The sequence below is a fragment of the Antechinus flavipes genome, chromosome 5 (assembly GCF_016432865.1).
Source record: "Antechinus flavipes isolate AdamAnt ecotype Samford, QLD, Australia chromosome 5, AdamAnt_v2, whole genome shotgun sequence".
Classification (NCBI taxonomy): domain Eukaryota; kingdom Metazoa; phylum Chordata; class Mammalia; order Dasyuromorphia; family Dasyuridae; genus Antechinus; species Antechinus flavipes.
In genome coordinates, this window is record NC_067402.1 from 198,588,518 (window position 1) to 198,616,400 (window position 27,883).

The 27,883-nt window shown below is 34.8% G+C and overlaps 1 protein-coding gene across 1 annotated transcript in view; it reads left to right on the plus strand.

The window, feature by feature from the left end:
• CACNA1C (calcium voltage-gated channel subunit alpha1 C) overlaps window positions 1-27,883 on the plus strand; it is an 808,853-nt gene that overhangs the window by 511,455 nt on the left and 269,515 nt on the right. The window contains exon 6 of the mRNA XM_052001637.1: window positions 20,946-21,104. Coding sequence (XP_051857597.1) covers window positions 20,946-21,104 — 159 coding nt within the window. The remainder of the gene's footprint in view (window positions 1-20,945; window positions 21,105-27,883) is intronic.

Genomic DNA, 27,883 nt, shown 5'->3' on the forward strand with positions numbered 1-27,883 from the left:
ATTAAATCAAAGACCTAGAACTAGATGATCTCTACAAGGCCCCTCTAATTTTACTAATGAGGAACCAACGCTTAAGAAATAAGATTAGAAGGTGGGCTGGGTTCAGAAAGTAAAGGATTTAAAAAGCCAAACAGTTTCGATTATTTCTTAGAGGTAATAGGGAGCTATTGGATTTTACTGAGAAGGTGGGGGGATATAATGGTCAAATCATTTTAGCATCCACGTGGATGATGGTGTAGTGCAGGATAAACTTGGGGCAGAAAGGCAAGTTAACCAAGATTTGGTAATTGATGTGATCTTATGTCCCAGACCACATAAAGTATAATTGAACTCAAGTCCATAAATCCAGACCCAATGTTCTTTTAACTATTTTGTGTTTTATTTTTTCAGTCATGCCCAACTCTTTGTGACTCCCATTCAGGGTTTTCTTGGTAAAGATACAGAAGTGGTTTTGCTACTTCCTGCTCCAGCTTATTTTACAGATGAGGAAAATTGAGGCAAGACTGGGTTAAGTGACTTGGCCAGTATCACACAGCTAGAGAAGTCCAAGCCCAACATCTGTCCACTGTTTCAGATGTCTCCCTCTCAACTATATCATTTTTTTCTAGTCTAGATATTAAAGATTCTCCTTGGAGGTAAAAGGGAAGCTTCTTTGCTCCTCTTTCTGTCTTAAATAGAGTAATATTCACATGGGAAAGGTTCAGCATCTGTGATATCTTTCTGGAAGGGATATGAAGCCTTATCTGAAGTTAGAATTGGTGGTGAAATCTGAAATCTCTAGATTCCTGTCCCAGTGTTGTCAATTACTAGGGCAAGTCACAAAAGTGTCTTTGAGAGTTATCTATAAAGTGGGAATAATAAAAGCCATAACTAGCACCATTGATCGTTAAAACACTGTGGCAATATGAGTGAGTTTCTGTTTGTTTCTTAATGGGCTTGTGGTTTCATTAGTACAGGAAATTCCCAATGAGGAAACTCCCTCTGCCAGCATCTATTCAGCACCTTACAGTCTTTGAGTTGGTAACATGCTCATTCACCCCATGTAGCAGATCAGAAACAAGATTTGTGTCTACCTCCACAACATCTCACATATCCATCTCTCTTTCTCTATTCACTGAACCACCACCCTAGTTCAGACCTTCATCACTTCTTGATTAAACTGTTCTAATAGTGTCCTAACTTGCCTTTGAATAAAATTTATTTAAATACTGCTCATGCCATAATAGAAGGGATTCATAGGGTATTTCATATATATATATATATATATATATGTACACACACACACACACACACATATATGTATATGTATATATATATATACATATTATATATAGTATATTGATTTCCTTTGGGAGAATGTTTTAACTGAAATATTTTTAGAAGCAAAGATGGCGCAGAATTCTTTATCATCATACCCCATCCTGTGTCATCTTTGTCCATGTCTTTCTATATATCCTCCATAGAGGATTTACCTTGTTCTCTGAAGTCTTTTCTCTAGATCTTTTTTTAAGTAGAAATAAATTCTCCAAATCTGCCACCAACTTCCCCCCCAAAAAAAGAAGGAAAAACTTAAAATGTGTTTAATATTCAGTCACTCTTACCCCCTGCTTAACCTGAGTTAGTGATTGTTGAAAAATATAATCAATAATGACTCTGACACAATTTATAGTGATCGAGCAAAATATAACAAGCTGTGCAAGGGTTTAGCCTTGCATTTCCAAACCCATTAAGCAATGCCAAGTGTCATACTTCAATTCATCACAGCTCAGTGAATCTGAACCTTCAATTAATAGGTATTTTTTTTTCTAAATTTCACTTTGAAGAGACAGGGAAAAATGATAAAAACAAAAACAAGCTCATAGAGAGGATTTGTCCAAACTAAATAAAAAGATAATATAACTACCTGAGGATCAGTACCCTGTGGTATTTAATCTATATGACTGCCCCAGAACTAGCTTTGTGCTCTGCATATAGTAGTCATAGGATGATTAGATCATAAATTCTGAATTGAAAAAGACCAGAGAGATCATTCAATCCAGAATTCTTCTTGTACAAATGAAAAATTGAGGTCCAGAGAAATTAGGTGATCAAGTCCCAGTGTAATTAAGTGTTAGAAGCAGAATCTAAACAAAGGTCCTTTGGCTATAAATCTGCTAGATGATGCCGCCTTTTGATCATTTTCCCCTAAGAAATGTTTGGATACATTTTTTTTTGAAGTTGAACTTCTGGTTTCCTTGACCACAGAGAATTACAGAATCTTAAATCTAGTTGCTATTGTTCAGTTGTTGCAGTCATATCCCATGATCCCATTTGAGGATTTCTCAGCACAGATACTGGAGTAGTTTGCCATTTCCTTCTCTAGCTCATTTTACAGATAGAGAAACTGAGGCACACTGAGATTAAGTGACTTGCCCAGGATCACAAATCTGAGGCCACATTTGAACTCAGGTCTTCCTGATTCCAAATGTAGTTCTCTACGCATTGTACCCCCTGGCTCCCCTAGTCCCATCCCCTACTTAATTCATGATTATGAATCATGCTGTTTCAGAATCTCAAGAATTAGAAGAAACCATTGTTCAAACCCAATGCCTCAAGAAAAATTCTTTCAAAAATATTTCAAACAAGAGTTCATTCAGCATCTACTTGGAGATCTCCAGTAAGGGAGAACCCACTGCCCCTAGTGATGGGGAAACTCACTACTTCCCCTTCCACTTTGGGCAGCTCTGATATTAAAATGGTTTTCCTTATATCAAACTGAAAACTTTTTCTCTGTAGCTTCTACCCATTCTTTCTAGTTCTGCCATATGAGGCCAACCGGAGCAAAACTAATCCCTATTCCACATGACAGCCCTACAAATACCTGAAGACAGCTATCATATCCACTTTGAGTCTTCTCTTCCTTAGGATAAATATCCCCCTGTTCTCAATTGATCTTTAACTGCAATGTTCTCCAGTGCTCTCATCATTCTGATAGTCCTCTTCTGGACATACTCCAGCTCATCTCTAGCTTTCCTTAATGATGGTGTCCAAAACTAAACACAGTACTCCAGCTGTATTCTCATAAGGACACAATACAGTGGAACTGTTTCTTCTGTTATTCTGGGTATTCTGCATCTCAACGCCACATAGATTCTACTAGTATCTTTTCCTGTATTATGCCTTATTCATTTTTAACTCTTTTTTTTAATAAATAGCTTTTTATTTTAAAAAAACATGCAAAGAAAATTTTTAACATTCATCCTTTCAAAACCTTGTGTTCCAAATTTTTCTCCTTCCCTTCCCTCACCCCCTCCCATAGACAGCAAATAATCCAATATAGCTTAAACATGTATAATTCTTCTATACATATTTCTTTATTTGTCATGCTGCACAAGAAAAATCAGATCAGAAAGGAAAAAAATGAGAAAAAAACAAAAAGCAAGCAAACAACAACAAAAAAAAAGGTCAAAAAACTATGTTGTGATCCATATTCAGTCCTGATAGTCCTCTTTCTGGATGCAGATGGCTCTCTCCTTCACAAATCTATTAGAACTGGCTTGAATCATCTCATTGTTGAAAAAAGTTATATCCATCAGAATTCATCATAACAAAATCTTGATGTTGCTGTGTACAATATTCTCTTAGTTCTACTTTTTACTGAGTTTTCAATCCACTACATCTTCTTGATATTTTTACAGATATCTCCACCTTCCCCCTACTGCATTTATTAAGTATTAGGACCCAAATATAAATTTATCAATTTATTCTATTAAATGTCATCTTGTTTGATTTGGCTAGTTGTCAAAGCCACTTGAGATTTCTCTAGATCTGGACTGTTATGATCCTGTGGGTTAAATGGGTTAAAAATGGGTTCTCCCTTACTGGAGGTCTCCAAGTAGAAGCCCAATGAACCCTTGCATGAAATACTGTTGAAAGGATCCTTGTTCAGGCAATGGGTTCAAACAATGGTCTCTTGGAAGTTTTAAGTTTCTGTGACTGTATGATTCATAAACATGAATTAGGTAAGGAATTGGCCTAAGGCAGCCAGGTAGCTCAGTGGATTGAGTATCCAGCTGTTTGTGATCCTTTGGACCATAGCAATTCTGTCCATGGGGTTTTCTTGGCAAAGATCCTGGCGTGGTTTGTCATTTCCTTCTCCAGTGGGTTAAAATTGAGATTAGTTTGACTTGTCCAGAATCACACAGCTTGTAAGTATCTAAGGTCAGATTTAAATTCAGGTTTTCTTGACTTCAGATGCAGCACTTTGTTCACTGGGCTGTCTGGCTGCCTTTGAAATAAAGTCGTTCATTCATTTCAGTCATGTTGTTCAGTCACTTAACCAGTCCCAAATCTATCCAGTTGTGCCTTCAGATAATCCATACTGTTTCCTCATGCTCCCCCATCTTATTTATAAAATAGCATTATTTTAGTGCCCAACATTCCCAGCTTCTTCTTAAACTCACATTCCCAGTAAGAAGCAGTATCTTACTGCTAGCTAGAAAAGCAATGGCATCTCTTGCCATTGAGGCAGTTAAGTGGTCCCATAGTACATAGAACGCTGGTCTTGGAGTCAGGAAGACTTAAATTCAAATCCAGCAATATGTTCCTGAGCAAATCCTTCAATTTCTTTACCTATAAAATAGAGATAGTATCAACTCCTACTTTGCAGGGTTGTGAGATCATACAATATACAAAATACAAGTGTAAAGGCCTTGCCCAATTTCTGGTTCATAGTCAGCCCCACATAAATATTTATTCCTTTTCTTATACACATTGGTACAGTCTCCTGTATGTAAATAAAGGACAATGAGAATCCATTTCCCAGGAAAATGAAAGCTCTTTGAAGGCAGAGATTCTAGCCTGTACATAGTGTCTGACATATATTAGAAAATTAATAAATATTGTTGAATGAATCATGAAGTATTTCAGGACTCTAAGTCATTGAAAACACATTCTATTATTTTGTTGCTTGTTAATTCAACAACATGTTAGGATTTTCAAATATAACAAAAATTATTAATCTGAACTCAGAATATTCTGATTGAGGTTTTATGTTATGCTGTAGTTTGCAGCATTTATTGATTATTATATATATAGAATATTGATTATTTAAAAACTGAAGGTAAAGATAACCCAAAAATAACGATATACAATTTGACAATTGAATATAAACAAAGCCAAATTCATTTTAATATTAATAACTAGCACTTTAGAGAACCTAGATGGCTCCACAGTTCATAGAGTGGCAGGCCAAAACTCAGGAAGACTCCTCTCTGGATTCAAATCCAGCCTTAGTCACTTACTAGCTGTGTGACCTTGGGCTAATCATTTAATTTTATCTGCCTCAATTTACTTAATAGTAAAATGATTTGGAGAAGGAAATGGCAAAATGCTCTTTGCCAAAAAAATCCCAAAACGGGGTCATGAAGAGTTGGACACAACTGAAAAATGATTGAACAGCAAATATGCAGTGTAATGTCCATTGAGCTACCTCAACATTAAATAGCAAACATATCTTACTGTAGGCAAAATGAATAAGAAGCTCCCTGGTATTTGGCAAACCACTCTCAAAGCCAAGAAGACATGGGCTCAAGCCCTGCTTCTGACCCCTACTAGCTTTGCCATCTTGGCCAAGTAACTTAACTTCCCAGTGTTCTCAGCATTTCTTTAAGATTATTAGTGTAGAGAAAGTACCAGCCTTCTTTAGTAAATGTAGTCTCCTATATCCATAAAATCCCCAATGCATTTCCTAACTGTTTGTGCTACGTACTGTGCTGTGTGCCAGCAGAGAAGCAGAGATGGAGGAGACATATTACCTGTTTTCGGGGAAGTTGTATTCTTTGGATTAAAAGATACCTAGACACATGTAAAAATATCTAAGAATTCAAAGTAAAACTAGGTTAAGTGATTGTGTAAAAAAGATATCTGTGTACTCATATTTACATCATTCTTTTATGTTTGCAAAATACTATATATGTATATAATATATGATGTATAATTTTAATTGATCTTTATAATTACCCTATGAGACAGTTTACTATCATTAGCTTCATTTTACAAATGAGGAAATTGGGCTTCAGAAAAACAAAGTGACTTTCCCAGCTAGTAAATAATCTAAGGTAGTATTTGAAGTCAGATCTTCCTGACCTCCTTATTCACTATGTCGTGTTTTCTACCTGAATTTGCAACAAAGGGCTCCATAAACTTCAAGGAAGGAAAGTTCATTCCCAAATGAGGAAGGGAGAAATTTTCATGGATGAAAGCTGATACTGGCGCTAAGTCTGGGAGGACAAATAGGGTTTTGAGAGGGAAAGATTACAAGAGGGCATCACTAGCACAAAGAAAATAGAAAGCAGAGATGTAGATAAGGAAAGGAAAGCATTATATACACACATATATATTATATTCCCACTATATATATATATATATTTAAGTATATATATAGTGGGAATATACACAAATACATGCATTTTTGTTCAGTCATTTCATTCATGAAATGTTCTTTATGACCCCATTTGATGTTTTATTGGCAAAGATACTGGAGTGGTTTTCCATTTCCTTCTCCAGTTTATTTTACAGATGAGGGAACTGAGGTAAACAGGGATAGGTGACTTCCTCAGGGTTACACAGGTAGGAAATTCTGAAGCCAGACTTGAACTTTAGGAAGATGAATCTTCCTGGCACTCTATGCACTATGTCACCATGTATCTTCCTCACATACTAGTTATTGATACTGAATTGAATTGAATAGCTAGTGTCTGAAGCTGGATTTGAATTCACAAAGATGAGTTTTCCTGACCAAAACCCAATGCTCTATTCATTGTTTTATTTAGCTGCCCTATACATAAATATACACACACATATATGGATATACATATAAATATATGGATATATTTTATATATACACACATATGTATGTGTGTACTATACATAAATACACATATGCAAATACATACATACACACATGTATATGTATACAACCACCTAGCAATTCACTTTGGCTATGCTAGGGTATAAGATGATTTATTAGTATAAAGCCTACAAAATTACAGTGTTTGCAGATTTTAAAGGGAAAGGCCCACATTTCCTCCGAAATAGTATCACTTTGATACAAAATAAGGGTTATTTTACATATAAAATCTATATGTGAGGAAACTGTCAGGAATTCCTTCCTTAATATTTGTACTAAATTTGTTTGGTGTAGAATGTCAGGAATTCCTTCCTTAATATTTGTACTAAATTTGTTTGGTGTAGAAACAGTCTGCTATAGGAGAAAAAATAGTTGGCTGGAGTCAGAATGTGATAAAGCATAGCCTTTCTACTTAATATTTGTGTGACCAAGTCAGTTCATCTTTTAGGGCTTTAGTTTCTTCATCTGTAAAATGAAATAGTTGGAGTAAATGGTTTCTAAGGTTTCTCCTAAATCCTATGAACTGATACAATGATTTTCTATGAATTTTCTGATCTGTAGGATGATAGTGTCAAGGCTAAATAAGGTTTAAAGGTTTAAAGTCTCTGCTAATTCTCTCATGGTCCTATTACCCCAGATGACTATTTCTTCATCTTTTACTGTAGAAACCCAAAGTTTAGAAGAGATGTCTGGTCTTCTAGTTCAGCTCCTAGTTTTATAACATCTAGCATTCCAAAATATATATTTAGATGGGCTAGAAGAGCCTCAGATCAATCACTGTTATTAGTTTGTATAACTGTCTATATCATAATTATCATTTTATCACAGGCTTATCCTTCTGGTTAATTACACTCCAACAGTGGGGGAAGAAAAGCATACCTCAGTTGTCCTCCTCTACCTCCTTCTGGGTCAGCACACTTATAAGAATATTCCTCAGCTCTCTGTACTCTTCCAAATACTCTGAAAGCATACATTAGTTGGTTCCTCTCTAAACTCATAAACCGCTTTTGCTCAAAGGCTATAAAATTGTCTTAAGCTATCTTTTTTCCTTAAAAACCCCAGATTAATGCTACAACTATGTGCCAAAAAGCAGCCCCCTAGTTCTATTGGATCTTCTTTATTGCAATATAATCCATACCAGCAAATTCCATCCACAATACCCTTCAAAATGGATCATTCATCACCTAGTTGACAACTTCCAATAACAATGATCTCCCAGCCTTTAGAGGCAACTCATTTTGTTTTTATACAGTTCTTTTTGTCAAAAAGTAGTTTTTTCATATTAAACTGAAACCTAATTTTCCATAATTTTCACCTCCTAGTCCTAGTTTTACCCTATAGGGCCAAATAAAACAAGTCTAATACCTATTTCTACACGACTTCAAATATCTGAAAGCTGCTATTTATGTTACATGTCTCCAAGTCTTATCTTCTTGCAGTGAAAAAAATGTTTTCCTTCAGCAGATCCTTGTGCAGAATAGATTCTTTCCTTGCTATTTTGATTTATCTTAAAGGAAGTGAATCAGTTCAACCACTTAAAATGAGGCCTAAAACTAGACATGCTATTCCATATGTAGTCTGGGGCAAAATACCACAATATAAGCAGTTGCTGGACAGAGAGCTAGACCTTGAGTCAGGAAGTCCTGAATTCAAATCCAAGTGCAGACACTTACTCTGTGACTTTGGGCAAATTCCTTAAATTCTGCCTTCCTCAGTTTTCCCATTTGTAAAATAGGGATAATAATGCCTATTTCCCAGAGTTGTTGTGAAAAAAATAGATATTTGTGAAGTGCTTTTTTATTGCTTAAAGCATGACATAATGCTAGCTATTATTACTACTATTATTAATATTATCAAATAAGATTATCACCTTCCTCATTATGAATACTAGACATCTAATAATGGAACCTAAGATCATATTAAGACATACTAATGACACAAATTAAGATTTCAGTCTTTTAAAACTCTAAAATTAGGCTTTTTAACATGAATTTCTCTCTATTCATGTATTCACCATCCAATGTATACACAGTTTACTTTTTAAAACAAAATTGAGGGTGAAAGTCCTGAAACTTTTCACACATTCCTTTTATTAGCTTCTGCCAGTCATTCCAACCTATTGAGATCTTATTAGGTCCTGATTCTATTATATAATGTCTGAACTGTCTCTTCCAACTTCATGATGCTGACAAATTTGATAAGCACACTCTTTCTAGGGGTCCTTAAACTTTTTAAATAGGGGGCCAGTTCACTGTCCCTCAGACTGATGGAGAGCCAGACTATAATAAAAACAAAAACTTTATTTTGTGGGCTTTTAAATAAAGACACTTCATAGCCCTGGGTGATGGGGGATAAACGCCCTCAGCTGCTGCATCTGGCCCGTGGGCTGTAGTTTGAGGACCCCTGCATACCTTTATCAAAATATTTAATAAAGTTGAACAGAACATGGTAAAGAATTTTACCAAGAATTTAGGGAATTAATCAATATTCTACAGATCCTATGATTTAAGCATAATTGTGCTATCATGCAGTCAACAGGACTCTTACCTACAAGTTGTGGAGAGATACTGTCAAATTCTTTAGCTGAAATTCAAATACACTATGTGTATGGCATTGCATGTCAGCTTAGAAGGACATCTCCATTTGAGTGCCCATGATCTGTACTTGGCCCTGTACTATTTAATATAGTTATCATGTAGGATAAAAGATATGCTATCATATTTGCAGATGACACAAATCTGGGAGGGATCCAAAAAGATCCTAATGAGCTATAGCATTGGGCCAATGCTAATGAGATGAAAATTAATAAGGACAAATGTAAACTCTTGTCCTTGGGTTTTAAAGAGCAACTTCACAAAGGTAAAATGGGGGAGGCACATCTAGAGAGCAATTTGTCTGAAAAAGTTCTGGGAGTTTTCATCAAAGCAAGTTCCATATAAGTCAACTGGGATTTTGCAGCAAAAAAAAGCCTAATTTTAGGCTACAAAAAGAGAGGCATAGAGAGCACCATGCCCTACTTTTAACCTGTTAAATTTACATCTGGATTACTGCATTTCTTTTGGCTGCTATACTTGTAAACTGTAGAATATCCATAACAGGGCCACTAAAATAGGGAAGAGTCTTGAGACCAAGTCACCTAAGACTGGCTTATTAAGAAATTGGGAATGTTTAAAAAGGGTATAACTTAAAAACTGCATACTATTTGTCCAAAAATTAAATGAACTGCCTCCTTTCCTATTCAGTTCCTGACACTTTTTAAATAAAGATTTAATGGACACTTTTCAGTTATGTTCTGGAAGGAATTAGAATTGAACCAAACTGCCTATAAAGCATTTTCTAATTCTGAGATTCTGTGATTCCCTTTATCTTTTCAGTCTACTAACCCTACCCAAAACAAAATAGGAAGTGAGATTTGTCTGGAATTAATTTTTACTTATTAGTAAGTAAGCCCATAACTTGGACTGGTTCTGTTTAATAATCACTTCTGAACCTAATGTGTCTAGGGTATGAGGTATGACTCTTAGGTTTCCCAAAACTTATCATAACCTGATGGCCAGTACTCATGTGTAGCAATTGGCATAAGTACAAATGAAAAAACTTATAAAGTTTTGCTATGAAGTTGTGGGTTAGAAATTGAAACTGTTAGAAAGATAAGTCACTGTGGAAGGTAGAAATCTCAGAAGAAAAAGGAAGATATAGGAGAAATAATTTATATAAAATTTTATTTTTTCCCTAATCCCTTGGAAATAGATTTAACAGTAGCATTACTAGATCAGAGGGTTTAGACAGTTTAATTTGGGGCGTAATTCCAGATTGTTCTCCAAAATGATTGATCAATTTCACCAATAATGAATGTGTCCCAATTTTTCCACATGCCCTTAAACATTTGTTGCTTTGCCCTTCAATCATTTTAGCCAATTTGATAAATGTAAAAAGATATTTCAAGTCAAATCAAAGATGATTATGGAAAAATGGAAAAACCTATATGTGCTAAAATATTTATAACAGCTCTCTTTGAATTGGCAAAGAACTGGAAATTATGGGGAGGCCCATCAATTGGGGAATAGCTAAAAAAGTTGTGGTATATGCTTGGGATGAAATATTATTGTGTTATAAGAAATGATGAGTTTGATGATCTTACAATATCAAGGATAAACTGCACAAAATAATGAAGGGCAAAATGAGAAGAACCAAGAGAATATTCTTTACAGTAACAGCAATGTTTTAAGAACAACTTTTAATAACTGTCATTTTTTTACTCTTATAAATACTCAAATTAACCAAAAACTCTATCTGTATTCAGAGAAAAAACTGATAAATAGAAGTATGTATAAAATGGATTTACATATGTGTATATGTGTATGTGTGTCTAATGATAGCCATCTCAGTATGGGGGGAAGGAGAAAAAAGGAAAAATAGAAGATTACATGATAATTGTATTATAGATTTAAAAGCAATAGCAAGTTGTACTTAATAGAATTGCAGTTTTGTGTACAATCTTTTTTTTTATTATTATTATACTCTGCTAGTGACTAAGCTCTGTGCTGGGTGCTAGTAAAATAATACAAAGAATGAAGAAGGTACTATTGGAAAGGAACTCACATTCACTAATAATGATCACACAGGATCCAAATCCAGGTCTCCCAATTCCAAGTCTAGTACTCTACTCTACACTGTATATCAGAGCTTCTTAAACTTTTTCCATTTGTAACCCCTTTTCATCTGAGAAATTTTAACATAGATATTCCAGTTAGGGTATAGAGAGTAGATATACAAATCAAACATTTATTCATAATAAATCACAGAGAAATGTGTTTTAAAACAATTTTTTGGTATACATATAATTTTATTATTTATTAAAGATGAAAACAAATTTGCAAACTAATGAGATGGATATGCATGCTTATTTATTTTACATAAAGAATTAAATCTCGGTGAAATATTTGATACCTTTTACTGTTGGCAAATTTTTCACAACCCCTACATTCAGTTACACAATCCCATATGGTATCATAATGTACAGTTTAAGAAGCTTTGCTCTAAATAAAAGAATCAATGGGGGGAAAACATTTATTAAACAATTACTGTGTGCAAATAATTGTACTAAGTGCTGAGCATACAAAATGAAAAGCAAGATAGTTATTGCTCTCTAGGAGCTCACATACTAATAAGTGGCTATAAGATGTGTGGACATTTTTTGATATGCAAATTAAATGATTCAGTGGTTCTTAAGGAGCATTAGCAAAACAGATGGTAATGCATCTTCTTTAATGTCATTTCCATTAATAAAAACCATATCCATTCTAATGTTAACATATTTCTAATGTTGCATTTGACAGTACCAAGGACTTTGTTGCTGAAAACATTTTTTATTTTGGCAGTATCTTCAGCCCTTGTGGCTGCTGAGGCAGCAGGGGCCTTAACATCCAAAGAAATGGTTTCCAGGTCACATCTCCACCAAGGTTGCTTTCCTTTTGAAATCCACTGTGACTTCTCAGGCTAAGCCTGTGATCTGAAAAAGGAGGGAAAGGAAAAATGCTTCCACTTGGAAAAAATAAAAGAATCAAAGAATTGATAAGTGTTACTAAGAATGGCAAGGGTGAGGATAACAGAAGACGTCATCAAATGTCAGAACTATTCAACTCATTTTTTTTAGTTTTTTTTTTCTTTTCCTTTCTGACAAGGATAGTAGTCTTTCTACTGGAAAGGGTAAAAAACGGTTAATAGAGAGTCAAAAGTCAATGTAAATGAAGATGTTCTAAGACAATCCCTATTTGTACCCAAAAAGTAAAACTCTAGAGTCCTGGATAAACTATATTCCAGATTATGAAAGAACTCAATTATGTGATAGCTGAGGCACTGTCAGCGATTTTTGAAGAAATATGAAGAACAGAAGAGGTTTGAATCAGAAAAAGGGAAATGTTTCAATTTTCAATGAAGGAAGAAGAGGAAGAAGACAGGCTGCAAAATATTGATTCGATAGTCTGCCTTCAATCCCTGGAGAAATCCAGTAGAATACTATTAAAAAGATAACCTCTCATTATTTATCAATGAAAAAGCTATAATGATCACAGCAAGAATAGATTATGTCTGACCACCTCATTTCTTTGATAAAGTTACTACATTAAGTAGTTCAGAGGAATACTTTAGACATAGTTTGCCTTGATTCATCTGTAGATAATTTGGCAAGACATGGGTTAGATCAGAGCTTCTTAAACTTTTTCTTCTCACAGCACTTTTTGCTCAAGAAATTTTTACATAAATCCAGGTATATAGGTGTATAAAATATATATACAAATCAAACATTTACTGATAATAAATCATAATTTCATGACCCTTACATTTAGTTATGCAACTCAGGTCACAACCCACAGTTTAAGAAGCTTTGCATTAAATGATAATATCATTCAACAGATTCAAAGTTAGTTAAGTGATTAGGCTTCAAAAATACTTGTTTATGAGTTAATATCAACTTAAGAGAGAAGTCTCCAGCAGAATATTCCACATATTTGTTTTTGGTCCTTTACTAACAACATTCCATCTTGGATTGACATAGCACGGTTGTAAAGTTTGTATATGTTGTGAAGCAACATAATATATTAAATAAGTCAGGATCAAAAAAAACCAATCTCAACAAGCTAGAATCTTGAGCCAAATAAAATAAGACGAAATGTAATAGAGAAGTACAAGATCCTCCACATTATTAAAATAATAATATTCATTTAATAAATAATTTATTATATATATACATATATATATTACATATAACAACTAATTTAATAAATAAATAAATAATAAAGGACCAGCTCCTTTCAAGGTTCAGATAAACCTATGAGAAACTTCCTTAATTATCTTATTCTTTAATGTTTTCACTTCCCCAAATAAAATTATTTTACATTTGTTTTGTGCATTTTCCATTTATAAGAGGCAGCATAGTATTCTGATTAGTAAACTGTCTTAGAGTCAGAAAGACCTGGATTCAAGTCCCATTTGTGACACTGAATGGCAATGTGATGGGATAGGTGGCCACTGATTGTACTAAGAAACTTGCTAAGAGGAAGTTGCAAAGTGTGAATTAATGTGAGTCAATAGAGGAAGTTCCTCTTTGAGCCCTGCTAAAATCAAAGGTAGTATACAAAAAGGGTTTGGTGTTTGTTGATTTGTTTGTTTTTATTTTCTTATCTGTGCATGTGTTGATTCCCAGGGCAGGGACTAGTTACAGTGTTTTGTTTTTTCTTTCCCCAGATTTTTTTTAATTCCCCAGAATCTAGCACACTTCATATCACAGAACTGGTGTTTAATAAGTGCTTATTTGATTTAATTTAATTAAGTAACAAGGAGGAAATTCTGTATTATATCTAATCTCACTAATAGAAAAAATTAAGGAAAAATTTGAAGGGAAATCATCACTCCCTCTTAGTGTTTATAGTATAGAAGGAAAAAAGAAATTAAACTGAGGATAGTTTTAGCATGTTCTCTAGATTATGGGAGAATTAATGACAGAGTTCTGAAGAAGGAAAGGTTGAATCCTACAGACTAAAGTTCTACAAAGAAAGCCAATCAAGGAGGAATAGGAAGTGGAAGCATAAAATACTAAAAACAGAAAGGAAAATGATTCAGATATAGGAGAAAGACAAAACTGTCTTAAGAAACCTGCAAATTAACTTTTGAGTCCATCTCTGAGCATTTATTCAGTACCTACTATGTGCCAGGCACTGTGCTAAGTATTATAGATATAATGGGAAACCTTGCCCTATCTTTTGCCACAGTACCTGGCACATAATAGGAACATTATATATTCTTTTTTTTTTATTTAAATTTTATTTTATTTAATAATAACTTTGTATTGACAGAATCCATGCCAGGGTAATTTTTTACAACATTATCCCTTGCACTCGCTTATGTTTCTTTTTTCCCCTCCCTCCCTCCACCCCATATATTCTTTTTAAATAGTATTTTATATTTATAAATGCATGCAAAGATAATTTTCAACATTCACCTTTACAAAACCGTGTGTTCCAAATTTTTCTCCCTTTCCCCTATCTCCCCAAGACAGCAAGCAATCTGATAGTTTAAACATGTACAGTTCTTCTAAACATATTTTCATGTTTGTCAGAATTACATATTATTACTGATTGACTCAAGGATATGCATTATTTCAGAGCAAACATCAAGGCACATATGTAATTTTAAAAAATGTAGCTTTTTTTTGAGGGGAGATACACTTGATAGGGATTCAGGAAAGAAGATGTCAAAGGTAATATTTGAACTGAAACTTGAAGGAAATTACGGAGTCTAAGAGGAGGCATGTATCCTTGGCATCAGAATGACCTGTACAAAGTCAGGGTCTAAGAACAATGAGAGACCACGGAGACTATAGTTAATTCCACTTCAGAATTCCTTTTATGATAGCTCAAACAAGTGGTCATACTGCTTGAAAACTTCAAATGACAACATAGGAAAGACAAATAATCTTGAAAAATTTAAGTTTGATTAATTCAATGACCAATAATGATTATAAAGGACCAGTGATAAGGCATCCAGCCCATCTTCTGATAGGTGAAGGAATCCTGATGCAGAATGAGACATACATTTTTGTGCATGGCCAACTTGTTACAAGAATTTTGTTTCTCTTTCTCCCCCATCCCCACCCCAATGAAAGAGGGGAATTTGGAAGAAAGAGAAAATAAATACTTAATTGAAAAAAGTTAACTTTTAAGAAAAATACAAGATGGAGATGTGATCTAGACAATTGTATAATTATATGAATTTGGAACTGGTTGAATGGCTAGATTTGAAGAGTATTCATTAATGGTTCAATGTCAACTTGGCAGGAGGCCTCCATTGGAGGACCCCTGGGATCTGTGTTTAATCTTGTGTTAATGTTTTTCTCAGTGATTTAGATAAAGGCATGCTTGTCAAAGTTTTAGATGGCAAAATGCTAGAAGGGAGAAATACCATTCTAAAGTCCGTATCCAAAAATGATCTTGACAAGCTAGAGCATTGGACTGACTATAATAGGATGAAATTCAGTAGGGATAAATATAAAGTCTTAGTATACTTGGTTTCAAAAAAATTGACTTCACAAGTATAGCATAGCAAGCAATTTATCCAAAAATGATTTGGGGTTTCAGTAGACTGAAAGTCAACAGTGTGATGAGATAGCTTAAAAAAGCTAATTCTATCTTGGGTTGTTTTAAGAAAGGCAGACCTTCCAAGAATAAGAATGTGATAGCCTCTCTTTATTCTGCCTTTGTCAGACTTCATCTGGTGCACAGTTCTCAGTTCTGGAAACCACAATTTAAGAAAGATATGGAAAAACAAGTAAGCATCCATTGGAGGGCAATCAAGAGGGGAAAAGGGTTTGAACTCATTATCATGTGATAGTCAAATGAAGGAATTAAGGATGATGTGCCTGGAGAAGAGAAAATTCAATGGGGACATTAGCATTATTATTGAAGTATTTGAAGAGTTATCATGTGGAAATGGGATTATGTTTATTTTGTTTGGCTTCAGAGATTATAACTAGAGAAGTGGTCAGAAATTCCAAAAAGGCAAATTTAGATTTGCTGTCAGGAAAAAAATCCCCAACAATTACAACTATCCCAAAATGGTACATGGTGCTCTAAAGGACACCTCTCCCTCTTTGGAGTTCTTCAATCAGAGACTCTATGTATCCTTCTCTTTTATAGGTTACTAGGGATTCTTTATGGATTGGATTCAATGACCAGCTGAGGTCCCTTCCAATTTTTGAAGTCTGATTTTGTCAAGTTATCAAGAAGCAAATTTAAGCTTAATGTAAGGAGTAAATTCCCAATGAAAGAGGGATTTGAGAATAGGAGTGACTTTAGCATTTCATACTAGCAAAACTAAACCACCACTTGGCAGATATATCATAAAGGAGGCATGGGTTTAACTAAATAGCCTCTGAGGTCCCTATTATCTCATATTCTTTGTTGTTTTTTTTCCCCTAAAACTGGATAAAGTCTATGGAACCTGAATGGTTTTGAACACAAATGGATATTACTAATTTTTAACAAAAAAAAAAAAAAAAAAAAAAAAAAGGGACATACATTGGGTTCTTTGTCAAATCTCAACATGAAAACCAAATGCTAACATCAGTGGAAATCACCTGTTTTCCATTCTGTAGACAGCATTGTTACTTTTTCTTTTCCTCCCATTTCATCTGAAAGTAACTTTAAAAATTCAGTCTGGGGGAGGGGTTGAGACCCACAATGTAAAATTTAAAAGATGAAGTCCAAAGATTTGCTCTTTGCTCTTAACATCACTGCTGTAGGGTAATCATGAACATTTTCTTTCTACTTTTAGCAATTTTCATCTTTATTTCTCCTCAGTATCATGCTCCTAAAATCACTTCCCAATCCACATCTTATTTCATCTTTGGAGCCTAGAGTTGAGCCATTCATTACTGATTTGAAGCCTTTTAAAAACATAATGGTGTATATTTGTGTTCCCTGTATCTATCCCTTGAGTGGTTGTGAAAGCCCCTCTAACCACAGACCACATGGACTTTATAAAGGATCTTCATTTTTTCACCTTCACTGGTGGTTTCTTTCTTTATCCTTTAAGAAAAACAGGTCAGTGGGACCTATCTTGTTTAGATCCTCTGGAAATTTTTCTGAACTTGGTCATTCCAAGTAGGACTCCAGAAGGGATGCAGGCATTAGTCCAATCAACTCCACATTTTTAGAGGACCAAAAAGGAAAGTGAAAGCTCAGTGTTAAGTTGGTTTCTTGTCTGCCTTTCTAAAGAAAAGATTCCACTTTTTTAATAACTCATGTAAAATATCATTTTCAAATTCCTTGAGACCAGGAATGTTTTGAGTTGCTTAAGCAGGGCCTTTCACAGAGTTAGTGCTTTATAACTACTCACTGAAGAGAATTATTGTGATTGGTCAGCTGTAGGACAGATCCAAGGAGGGGCTATGAAACACAACCAGTATCCATTTTTTAAGCACCTTGGGCACAATATTAATAGCCGGGAATAGGAAATTCAAAATGAAAAAGTTTCTTTTCTCAGGAGCTTACATCTATTTAGGGGGACACAATATGTTCAGATATTAATATTGGTAAAAATATATAAATATAAGGTAATGGGAGAAGGCACTAGCAGCTGGGGAAATGAAGAAAGTCTTGATGCTAATGGTGGTACTTGAGGTGAGTTTTGAAGATAACAGTGAATTCTCAGAAGTAGAGATGAAGTTATACATTTCAGGCATGTGAAACAGAAAACCAAAGGGGTTTGACAATCAGGAAGATGGGAGAACTGTACCTGATTCTCTCCATACAAAACTAATCCCATGCTTGGTCTCAGTTGAGCACCTGATAGCTTATCTGAAAAATTCCAGTGGTCTTATCTGTGTTCATTTTTTTCCTAATATCAGAGCTTTCCCCCAAGCCCAAAAAAGTTTGCTTTGTCTTTTCTAGTAAGAGGCACCAAAATCAAAACCAAATAATAATAATATACAAAAATATTACCATAACATAACACAATATCAAAAAGGAACTGATTATGGTAGTAAAATACCAGCCTAGTCAATCAAATTATAGCTTCTTTGTACCATAAGAGGTAACTTAAACCTGAATTACCACTTTTTTAAAACTGTCATTCATAGAATTTAGAAACAGAAAGGTATTTAAGATTTGTACAGTTCAAATACCCCCCCATCTTTTCTTTTATTGAGGAAATACAGGTTTATGTTATATTGTGTTATGAGGAAATGACATCAAAATCACACAGATAATAAGGAGCAGAGCTAAGATTTAAATGCAGAGTCCTTGGCAACTCCAGAGCTTTTTACCCTGTATCAATCAAGCTATGAAAAGAGTACTGATAAGCATTATTCAGAAATGTTTATGGTACTACAGGCAGTTCAAATGCACCATGGGGAATACTTTTTGTACGGCCTTAACTATCTGAACAGTTGCCACAGCCCACTTTTCTCTGCTGCCAGAAAATCCCTGCCCGCCTCCCTTCTGTTACATAGTGGTATCAAGTACTCTCCTAGCTGAGTTAGCCATCAAAGCCAAGCTCATGAAAAGCTTCACTTCCCCACTTCCATTCTTCCCTCCACCTCCTTCCATCCCTTACCTCTCTCCTCCTTTCCTCTCTTCTCCCTTCCTCTCCCTCCCCCCAAAAAGCTGCCCACTCCTACATTCCCCATATTCCTGCCTCTGGATGGCAGCCATTCACAGCCCTTCCAGCCCACAGGTAGCTTACTTTCACTTGGATATTTCCCTTCTACCCTTCCATAAATGGTAATTAAACACTTTCTACTGGCAAACAGCTCCGAAAGTTGCCATGTTGTTAACAATTTGCAACTTTCTCAGTAACTCCACTTACTTTAACACTAATAAGGACACAACTTGCTAATTAACGGGATCTGAAATGAATCTGAAAACATCTTGTTTTAATAGGAGGTTACAAAGCACTCTCAGTAAATTTACCAGTAAAATTATTCCAGCTTTTCTTTTCTTTTCTGTTTTTCTCCTTGCTGGCTGGATTTAATCACTAGAAAGTATTCTTCTAATTAGCCTAACAAAACCCATTCCACCAGGTGTGACCTGAGCCTCCACTCTAAGGCGGGGCTTTTAGAAAAGAACTTTGATCTATCCAAAAATGCCTGGGGTGATGGAGGAAATGAGGAAAGAGGTAAATTTAAGAGATGAGCCCACACTGAGATATTTCATATGCCATTTTCAGGGATCAGCAATTTGATGTAATGGAAATGTTATATTTGGAGTTAGAAGGCTTGGGCTCCAATTAATATAGGGATTTCTAAATGTAAAAAAATGTATTTTGTGAATTATTGGAATATCACTGCACCATAAGAAACAATGAATATGATTTCAGAGAAATGTGGAAAGTTATGTGAGCTGATGTAAAGTGAAGGAAGAACCAAGAAAACAAAATATATTATTATGGTAATGGAAAGGGAAAGAAAAAAAACAGCAAAAATTGAATTCAGTATCATTATAATGTCCAAACTTGGGTCTGAAGAATGCAAGAGAAAATATATCTTCCTTTCTTTTGATTTAGAACATTACATATACTGTCAGATTCAGCTGATATATTGAACAATTTTGTTTTTCTTTTTTTTTTTTTTTCCACTCTTGCATTCTTTGTTACAGGGAATTATTCTCTGGGTAGAGGAGGTGGGAAGGATAAATTTGAAAATGAAGGTGACATAAAAATAATTCTTTCTTTTTTGGCCCAGGGTCACACAGTTAGGATTTGTTAAGTGTCTAAGGTCAGATTTGAATTCAGATTCTCCTGACATCACTGTGGGAATTCTATCTACTGTACCATCTAGTTGCTCCCTCAAAAAAATTTTAAAGAGAAGATTTAGACCCTAGCTGCACATCTGTTACTAGCTATTTAATGAGCTAGAATAAGTTATTCTTGGAGCTTAACTTTCTGCATCTATACACTGGTGCAAATAAATCATATCATACTGATAACATAACAAAAGCTCTGGATGTGATGTCAGAGGCTCTAGGTTCAAGCCAATCTAAGACAAATCATTTTTAGAGCCATGCTTTTCTCAGCTGTAAAATGCAAATAACACAGTAGTATGGAAGCTTCTTAGCAGTGTTTTACATATTCAGCATTTGGCCTGATGTAGTAGCCAGAGCATTGATTCCTATATCATTAGACCTGGGCAGAAAAAATATTGCCTCCCACACTGTGTTACCTGACAGAAGCACAATCTGTCCAGATTTCAGTTTTCTCACCTACAAAGTGAAGAATTTGGACAATGGCATCTGAGGTCCCTTGTAGACATAGGACCCTGTAAAGTATTTTTAACTTGAAAAATGAGAAAATATTTTTTCCTGACCTACATTATTCATGAGGACTGAGGAGATTATATACATAATATCACAGCATTTCGAATTGGAAGGGACCTCAGAAATATAGAACTCCTTCATTATACAGTTAAGGAGACAGACCCAGACAGGCTAAGTAACAGAAAGACCTCTAGTACCATAATAATCTATCACTGTGAGTTATCCTTGTTATCATTCTCTCATTGCAGGTCTACAAGTGGTTTTAAATTCCATCATCAAGGCCATGGTCCCACTGCTGCATATTGCCTTGCTTGTGTTATTTGTCATAATCATCTATGCCATCATTGGATTGGAACTCTTCATGGGGAAGATGCACAAAACTTGCTACAACCAGGAGGGTTTAACAGGTAATGAAATATGAAAAAAAAAAAAAAAAAAAAAGGACCATTCATTAGCACAAGAGCATACTGATGCACTGCTATCAGAGCTTTGAAATGAGTGGACCAATCCCTTGAAATTTTAATTCACTGTAAGAAAAGTGATTTAACTCTTTGACTCAGAAATTCTGCATCTATACTCCAAGAATTTAAAAGACAGAAACAAAAAATCCCATCTATATCAAAATATTCCTGGTACTATTATGTCAGCAAAGAAATGGAATCAAAGTGAATTCCACAAACCAGAGGATAACAGGAAAAATCAAAGTCTAAAAATGTAATTAAATATTATGGTGAATATGATGAATTCAGGGAAATGTAAGATTTGCATGAACTGATAAGCAAAATAAGCAGAATCAAAAAAACAATATGCACAATATTATAAAACTATGGGTGAAAAGATCATGAAAAGTAAGTTTAATTTTGAATGATGGAAAAATAAATAATGGCCCAGAAAAAGAGATATTGAATGCCTCTCATGATAGAATGATGGGGAACTATAAGAACAAATGACATACATTGTTAAACACAGTTTCTATATTAATTATCCATTAATTATTTTTCTGTGTCACGAGAGACATATGATGCTTGCACTTGGGGTTTACTTTTAAAACTAGATTCACAGGTTAGTACTCAAGAGGCTATTTATTCCTTCCAAAGTCTTGCAACTAGGACACATTTCCCCAGTGTAAATCATGGTACCTGGGTATGGCTTTATAATTCAGTTACTAGACTTCCCATAGGGATGGAAAATTAACTGAGAAAAAGAAATTAACAGACTTTTCTAGCCTGTCTTATTTCTTTATAACAACAGAATTAATTAAAATAGCGAAAAATAATAATAATAAAATAAAAAATACTAAAATAAAATAATAAAATTTAGTTCTATTTTAATCAAATATTATGTTTAAACAAAATGTATAATTAGAATAAGATATAAAGAAATGTAAAAGAAATCATTGTGCCTAAGTACAGTTATATCAATCAATCAACAAGCACTTGTGAAGTTGTAGAGTTTCTCTGAATTCACTTTACTAGACAAGCTAATTACATTTCCTCATAAGGTTCTCAGGGTATCCCTAAGGGTTCCAAGTGTGTCTTTTTCAAATGTTATTGACTTGAACCCCCATTCTGGCATTCCTAAACCTTTGCTACCAATGAACAGTACCCCAGTTCCATCTAACCAATTAACATCAATTATAAACATTTTCCTCCAGTACTTGGGAACACACTCTCCATTACATTAGGAATCATGGATTCAGACTTAATGTAGTTTCCATAAAGTATTTGCCCACCAACTTCACTTCCAAATATGCTATGAGCAATGGAAAGATGAATCTGCATCTTTGCTGTACTAGGTTAAGTAGATTTCCCTGGACTTTTCTCTGTACCTTCTGGCTTTCAGCATAGACTCTAGCTATGGACTTCTGCAAAGTTATATCTCTCAAAGTTGTAGACATCCTTAATCTCTTCCACCTAAAGTAGAAATGAATAGACACAAAGAACAGAGTCCAAATTCGGGGGCCCATGCTGATCTCTGATGAAAAACATCCAAATCCTCTCCTCATCCAAAAATTTACAGTGTGACTCTTTCCTCAAGCATCAATAGGGAAGAAAAGAAAAAACAAAACAACAGCAAGCCTCTTGTTTTGATTGGTATTTTAAATGCACACCATTTCTGGCTAAGCAGCCAATCAATTGCCTATTCATGACATGGTCAGCCAAACAGATCCAGTTTCAGAATATTTGCACATGCTCCAAATTGGCTATAAGAGGTCTTCTTTACACATTATCATGCCTTTCTGGAAGCAGGCTTCTCAATCTCTTCCTTGTAGAAATTAAATCAGGAAGAAAAGAAAGAGAGAGTGAGAGAGGGAATGGGGAGAGATAGGGAGAGAGAAAGGAAAGCAAGGAGGGAAGGAAGAAAAGGAAAGAGGATAGGAGAGAGGAAAGAAAGGAAAGAGGGAAGGAGAGAGGGAGAGAAGAAGGAAATAAGGAAGAAAAGAAGGAAGAAGGAAGGAAGGAAGGAAGGAAGGAAGGAAGGAAGGAAGAAAAAAAGGAAGGAAGGAAGAAAAGAAGAAGGAAAGAAGGAAGGAAGAAAAGAAGGAAGGAAGAAAAAAAGGAAGGAAGGAAGGAAGGAAGGAAGGAAGGAAGGAAGGAAGGAAGGAAGGAAGGAAGGAAGGAAAACTTTCTACTTTTATTGAACTTCAGATAACAGAATTAGAGAATTTTAGAACTAAAAGGAATCTTAAATTTCATCTTGCCCAACTAGAGGTTAAGAGTCTTACTTGCCCACGGTCACATAGCAAGTTATTATTCACTAATCTTTCACTTTTGTCATCACTGCTTAATCAAATGCTAGGTTTATCCAGATAAGAGTAGAATACTTTATAATTTAAGAGTCAAACTGTTCCCAGGGCATGTGTACAACATTGGAATTTGGGGGTGGTGATATAGTTCAACACCAAAATCCTTTGCAGGTGGCTTTTCTAATCTAACAACAATTTCTCTCTTTAAAAGCCTTGAGATTTCATTTACCCTTTTTGTCTGAACCAAAGGGATAAAACTAGATGATCTCCAAAGTCCCTGTCTGTTCTAATCCTATGAGCTAATAGGAACATTTCTTCAGGCTTCTAACTTTTTCTACAGCTCTGTAGATGAATAAACACAAAAAGAGAAATCTTATAAACACATAGTACAACTCCTTTCTAGCAAAACAAGTACTTATTCCTAGCCCTTTCACAGCCAGAATAAGGCTGTTCTTCACCTGCCTCTTCTACCTTTTCTTTTTCCTCTTCAGGAGACCTCACTTTTGCTTCTTCCCTCATAATCATTACTGCTTAAGTGGTTTACTCATTAAACACTTTCCTTAGTTGTGCTTCCGCTCTGATGCACAAAATTATTCACAAAAGACTTTCTAAAAGACTTTGGCATTACAAAATTAACAACTGATGCTAGAACATAACTTTTAAAAACTTTTTAAAGCAGAAATTAAGAATTTCAAATACTATGGTAGGAGGAGCTTCTCAAGTTATTTGTATCACTGAACTTAGGTTCTTTGGTCATATATGATCTTCTCCTAGTGGTTAATATCTCGGGGATTTTTCTATCTGAAGTTGAAATGAAGCCCCTTTTCTTTCCAACTGCATCAATTACCTATGGGAGTCAAATGATTCATCTTCCTGAGTTCAGATCTGGCCTCAAATACTTAATAGCTGTGTGATCCTGGACAAGTCATTTAATTCTATTTGCCTCAGTTTCCTTATCTGCAAAATGAGACAGAGAAGGAAATGGTAAGTCGCTCTAGTATCTTTGCCAAGAAAATCCCAAATGGGGTCATGAGTACATGACTGAAACAAGAGAACAACTAAGTCTTAATGATTTTAAAATACATACTTGATCATACAGCTACTATCTGCAGCAGGATTCGAACCCTGTTGTTTCTGCTTACAAATCTAAAATTTTATCCATTAGCTACGTTTCCTTGTACCTATCCACTTAAAATGATATTTTCTTCTCATGATATCCTAAGGGGTCAGTTCTATTTAGCTTTTGTATTTTGGAAGTTAATGATAACATTCCCCAAATGACTTATTTGGGCTTCATTTCCCCTTATTATAAATGAAGATATTAGATTAAATCATCTACCTGGCCTCTTTAAGCTTTTGTTGGTCTCTGAGAAGAATAGGATCATTCAGAATCAGTCCAAAGTGGTCTGGTTGGTCTAAATGATCTGGGTGAACTAGCTTCATAAAAATAGATTAACTAGCTAATTTTCAGGGTTCCAATTCACTTTGTACAATAATGATAATAATTACAATTATAATCTAGATTTGTTTGTCAAAATGGAGGCATTCATGATGGCAATTGAGGACCAGAATTTTACCACCAGAAATTAAAGGGTAATTAAAGATCCCAATTGTAATGATCAATGTTGATTATAGGAGAAAATGATAGAAATTATGCAACACAACATTACAATCTAAATTTTTATTTAACACCTAACAAATAATTAGTAAGACATGACTAAAATTATGCATCAGAAACTCACTATTTTTCTTAATCATAGAGACAAAATTCCCCAAACCACAATCTTCAAAATATACTTCAACCACTAAATGACACTGCAACTAAACCATTATCACAGATTGTACTGTTGCTTATAATATCTAAGACATACTTTGATTCACAAAAACTTAAAAAAAATCTTAAATAATTGTCCCAATACTAAATATTCAAAATTTCCAAGATACAAGGTATGAAAAATGCTTTCAAAATATAGAGACCTAGCAAAAGAAATACAGATCATATGGGAACTGGATTCAGTATGTACGATTCCTCTTGTCCTGACGGCTATTGGACTTGTACCAATGATGCTTTTAGTCATCCTAAATCAAATAAGTTGACTTCCTATTATATTTATTTATCTGGAAAAAGCAGTTATTTAATTTATCTATGTAATAATCTCTAGAATAGTAACTCAACAAGAATTTATTAAGAGCTTACAATGTACAAAGTGTTTAAATACTGAAGTTAAAAAAAAAATTTGTCCATGCTCTCAAGAAGTTGACACTCTAATAGAAGAGACAGCCCATAAACATTTTGGAAATTGATTCCAACAACAAAATACATACAGGTTAAATGGGGGGGCGGGGTAATGTCAGAGGAAAGATAGTAGTAGTGGAACCAGGAAAGATCTATTTCAGAAAGTAGGATTGGAGATGAAATTTGAAGGAAGTGAGGAAAGTGAAGTGAGGACAGATAGTTTTGCAAATGTAGGGGATGGTCAGTATAAAAGCAGAGAATCAGGAGAAATGTTCCTACGAGGAAAAGCCAGAAGGCCAGTATCACTAAGTCATAGAATTCCTAAAATGAAGTTGAAAAGCAGAAAGAGAAGTGTGGGAGAGGTTAGAAGGATGGAACATCCAGAGGTATGCACACCAATGGGAAATCAATAAAAGGCTGATTTGGGTCCCTTTCTTAAATGGGAATGGGAAGAGTCCTTTACTCTCTAATCGAGAGTTTGTGACTTATGGGGTCAAAATGATCTCCCAGAATAAAGAGTTTTCTGAGGCATGATGGAGAAATCCAGAGGAATACATAGACTGATTTGTTGTTCAGCTTTCCAACTCCTCATGACCCCATTTGGGAGTTTTCTTGGCAAAGATAGTGGAGTGGTTTGCCATTTCCTTCTGCAGTTCATTTTACAGATGAGGAAACAAGGTAAATAGGGTTGTGACTTAACCAAGATCATATAACTGGTAAGTGTCTGACATCATATTTAAATTCAGGAAGATGAGTCTTCGTAACTCTAGGTTTAGCACTCGGTCCACTGCACCACCTACCTGACTGACCTATAGAGACTGAAAGGAAATGAAAAGGTGACTAGTCAGTTAAGTAGAAAGCAGATGAGTAAAAGGCCATCAGATTTAGCAATTTGGATGGCAGAAAGTAAAGAGGAATTTAAAAGTTTCAATGAGAAAGAAAAAGGATAATGTAGTGGAACCAGGAAAGGTCTATATATAACCTGAAGATCTTGGCAATTCTTCCTAACATTTCCTGGCAAATAGAAGAAAGGAAGCAGTGTCAGATTTTATATTCTTGGGCTCAAAGATCACTGTAGACAGTTCCTATAGACATGAATTAAACGACCCTTTTCCTTGGAAGGAAAGCTGTGGAAAATCTGAGCAGCATACTAAAAAGCAGAGATATCACCTTATTGGCAAAGGTCTATATAGTCAAAGTTACGGTTTTTCCAATAGCAAAGTATGGTTGTGGGAGTTGGACTAGAAGAAAGACTGAGTACCACAGAATCAAGACTTTTGAATTGTGGTGCTGAAGACTTTTGAGAGTCCTTTGCTCAGCAAGGAGTTCAAATCATTACCTAAAAAAATCAATTCAGACTACTCACTGAGAGGTCAAATACTATGACTGAAGCTTAAATACTTTGGCCACTTAATGAGAAAATGGGACTCAATGGAAAAGACCCTGATGTTGAGAAAGATTGAAGGCAAAAGAAAAAGGGGGTGGCAGAGGATGAGAGGGATAGAGAGTGTCATGGAAGCAGTGAACATGAATTTGGACAGTCTTCAAGAGATAGAAGTCCATGGGGTCAAAAAAAGTCAGATGTGACTGAATGATGGAGCAACAACAACATCAAAAGATTTAGCAACAAATAGAACATTGGTCACATTGAAGAAAGCAATTTGAGTTGCATGACAAAATCAGAGTCAAACTAGGAAGTATTTGAAAGAGAGGAGAGGAAGTAGAGGTACACATGGTAATTAGCTTTCTCCATGAGTTTACACAAAAGAGAGGGAAGAAATAGTGATCTTGGTGATGAGCAAATCTAGGGAAGATTTTTTTTAAGGACACTGCAGAAATGACCATGTTTGTAAGTGAAAAAGAAGCAGCTAATAGATAGAAAACATTAAATTGGAAAGAATAATAACTAGATAGCAACTTGTCTCAAATTTTTTCTATCTGAAATCCATTGTACAAGATAACATTTTTTCTCTAATAAAAATAGTAGTAGTAGTAAATTTTATATGATACTCTATAGTATTTACATAGGTAATTTGAAGTTTACAAATAATTTTACATATTTTATAGTCCTCAAAGAAGTCTAAGACTGCAGATATAAGGTTTTGTTTTTTTTCCCCACTCATAGTAAAGAGACCACTATTTTTCCCTTTTTTATAATTTTAAAATTAATTCATAACACAGAACTAGACTAAATTCTTTGATAG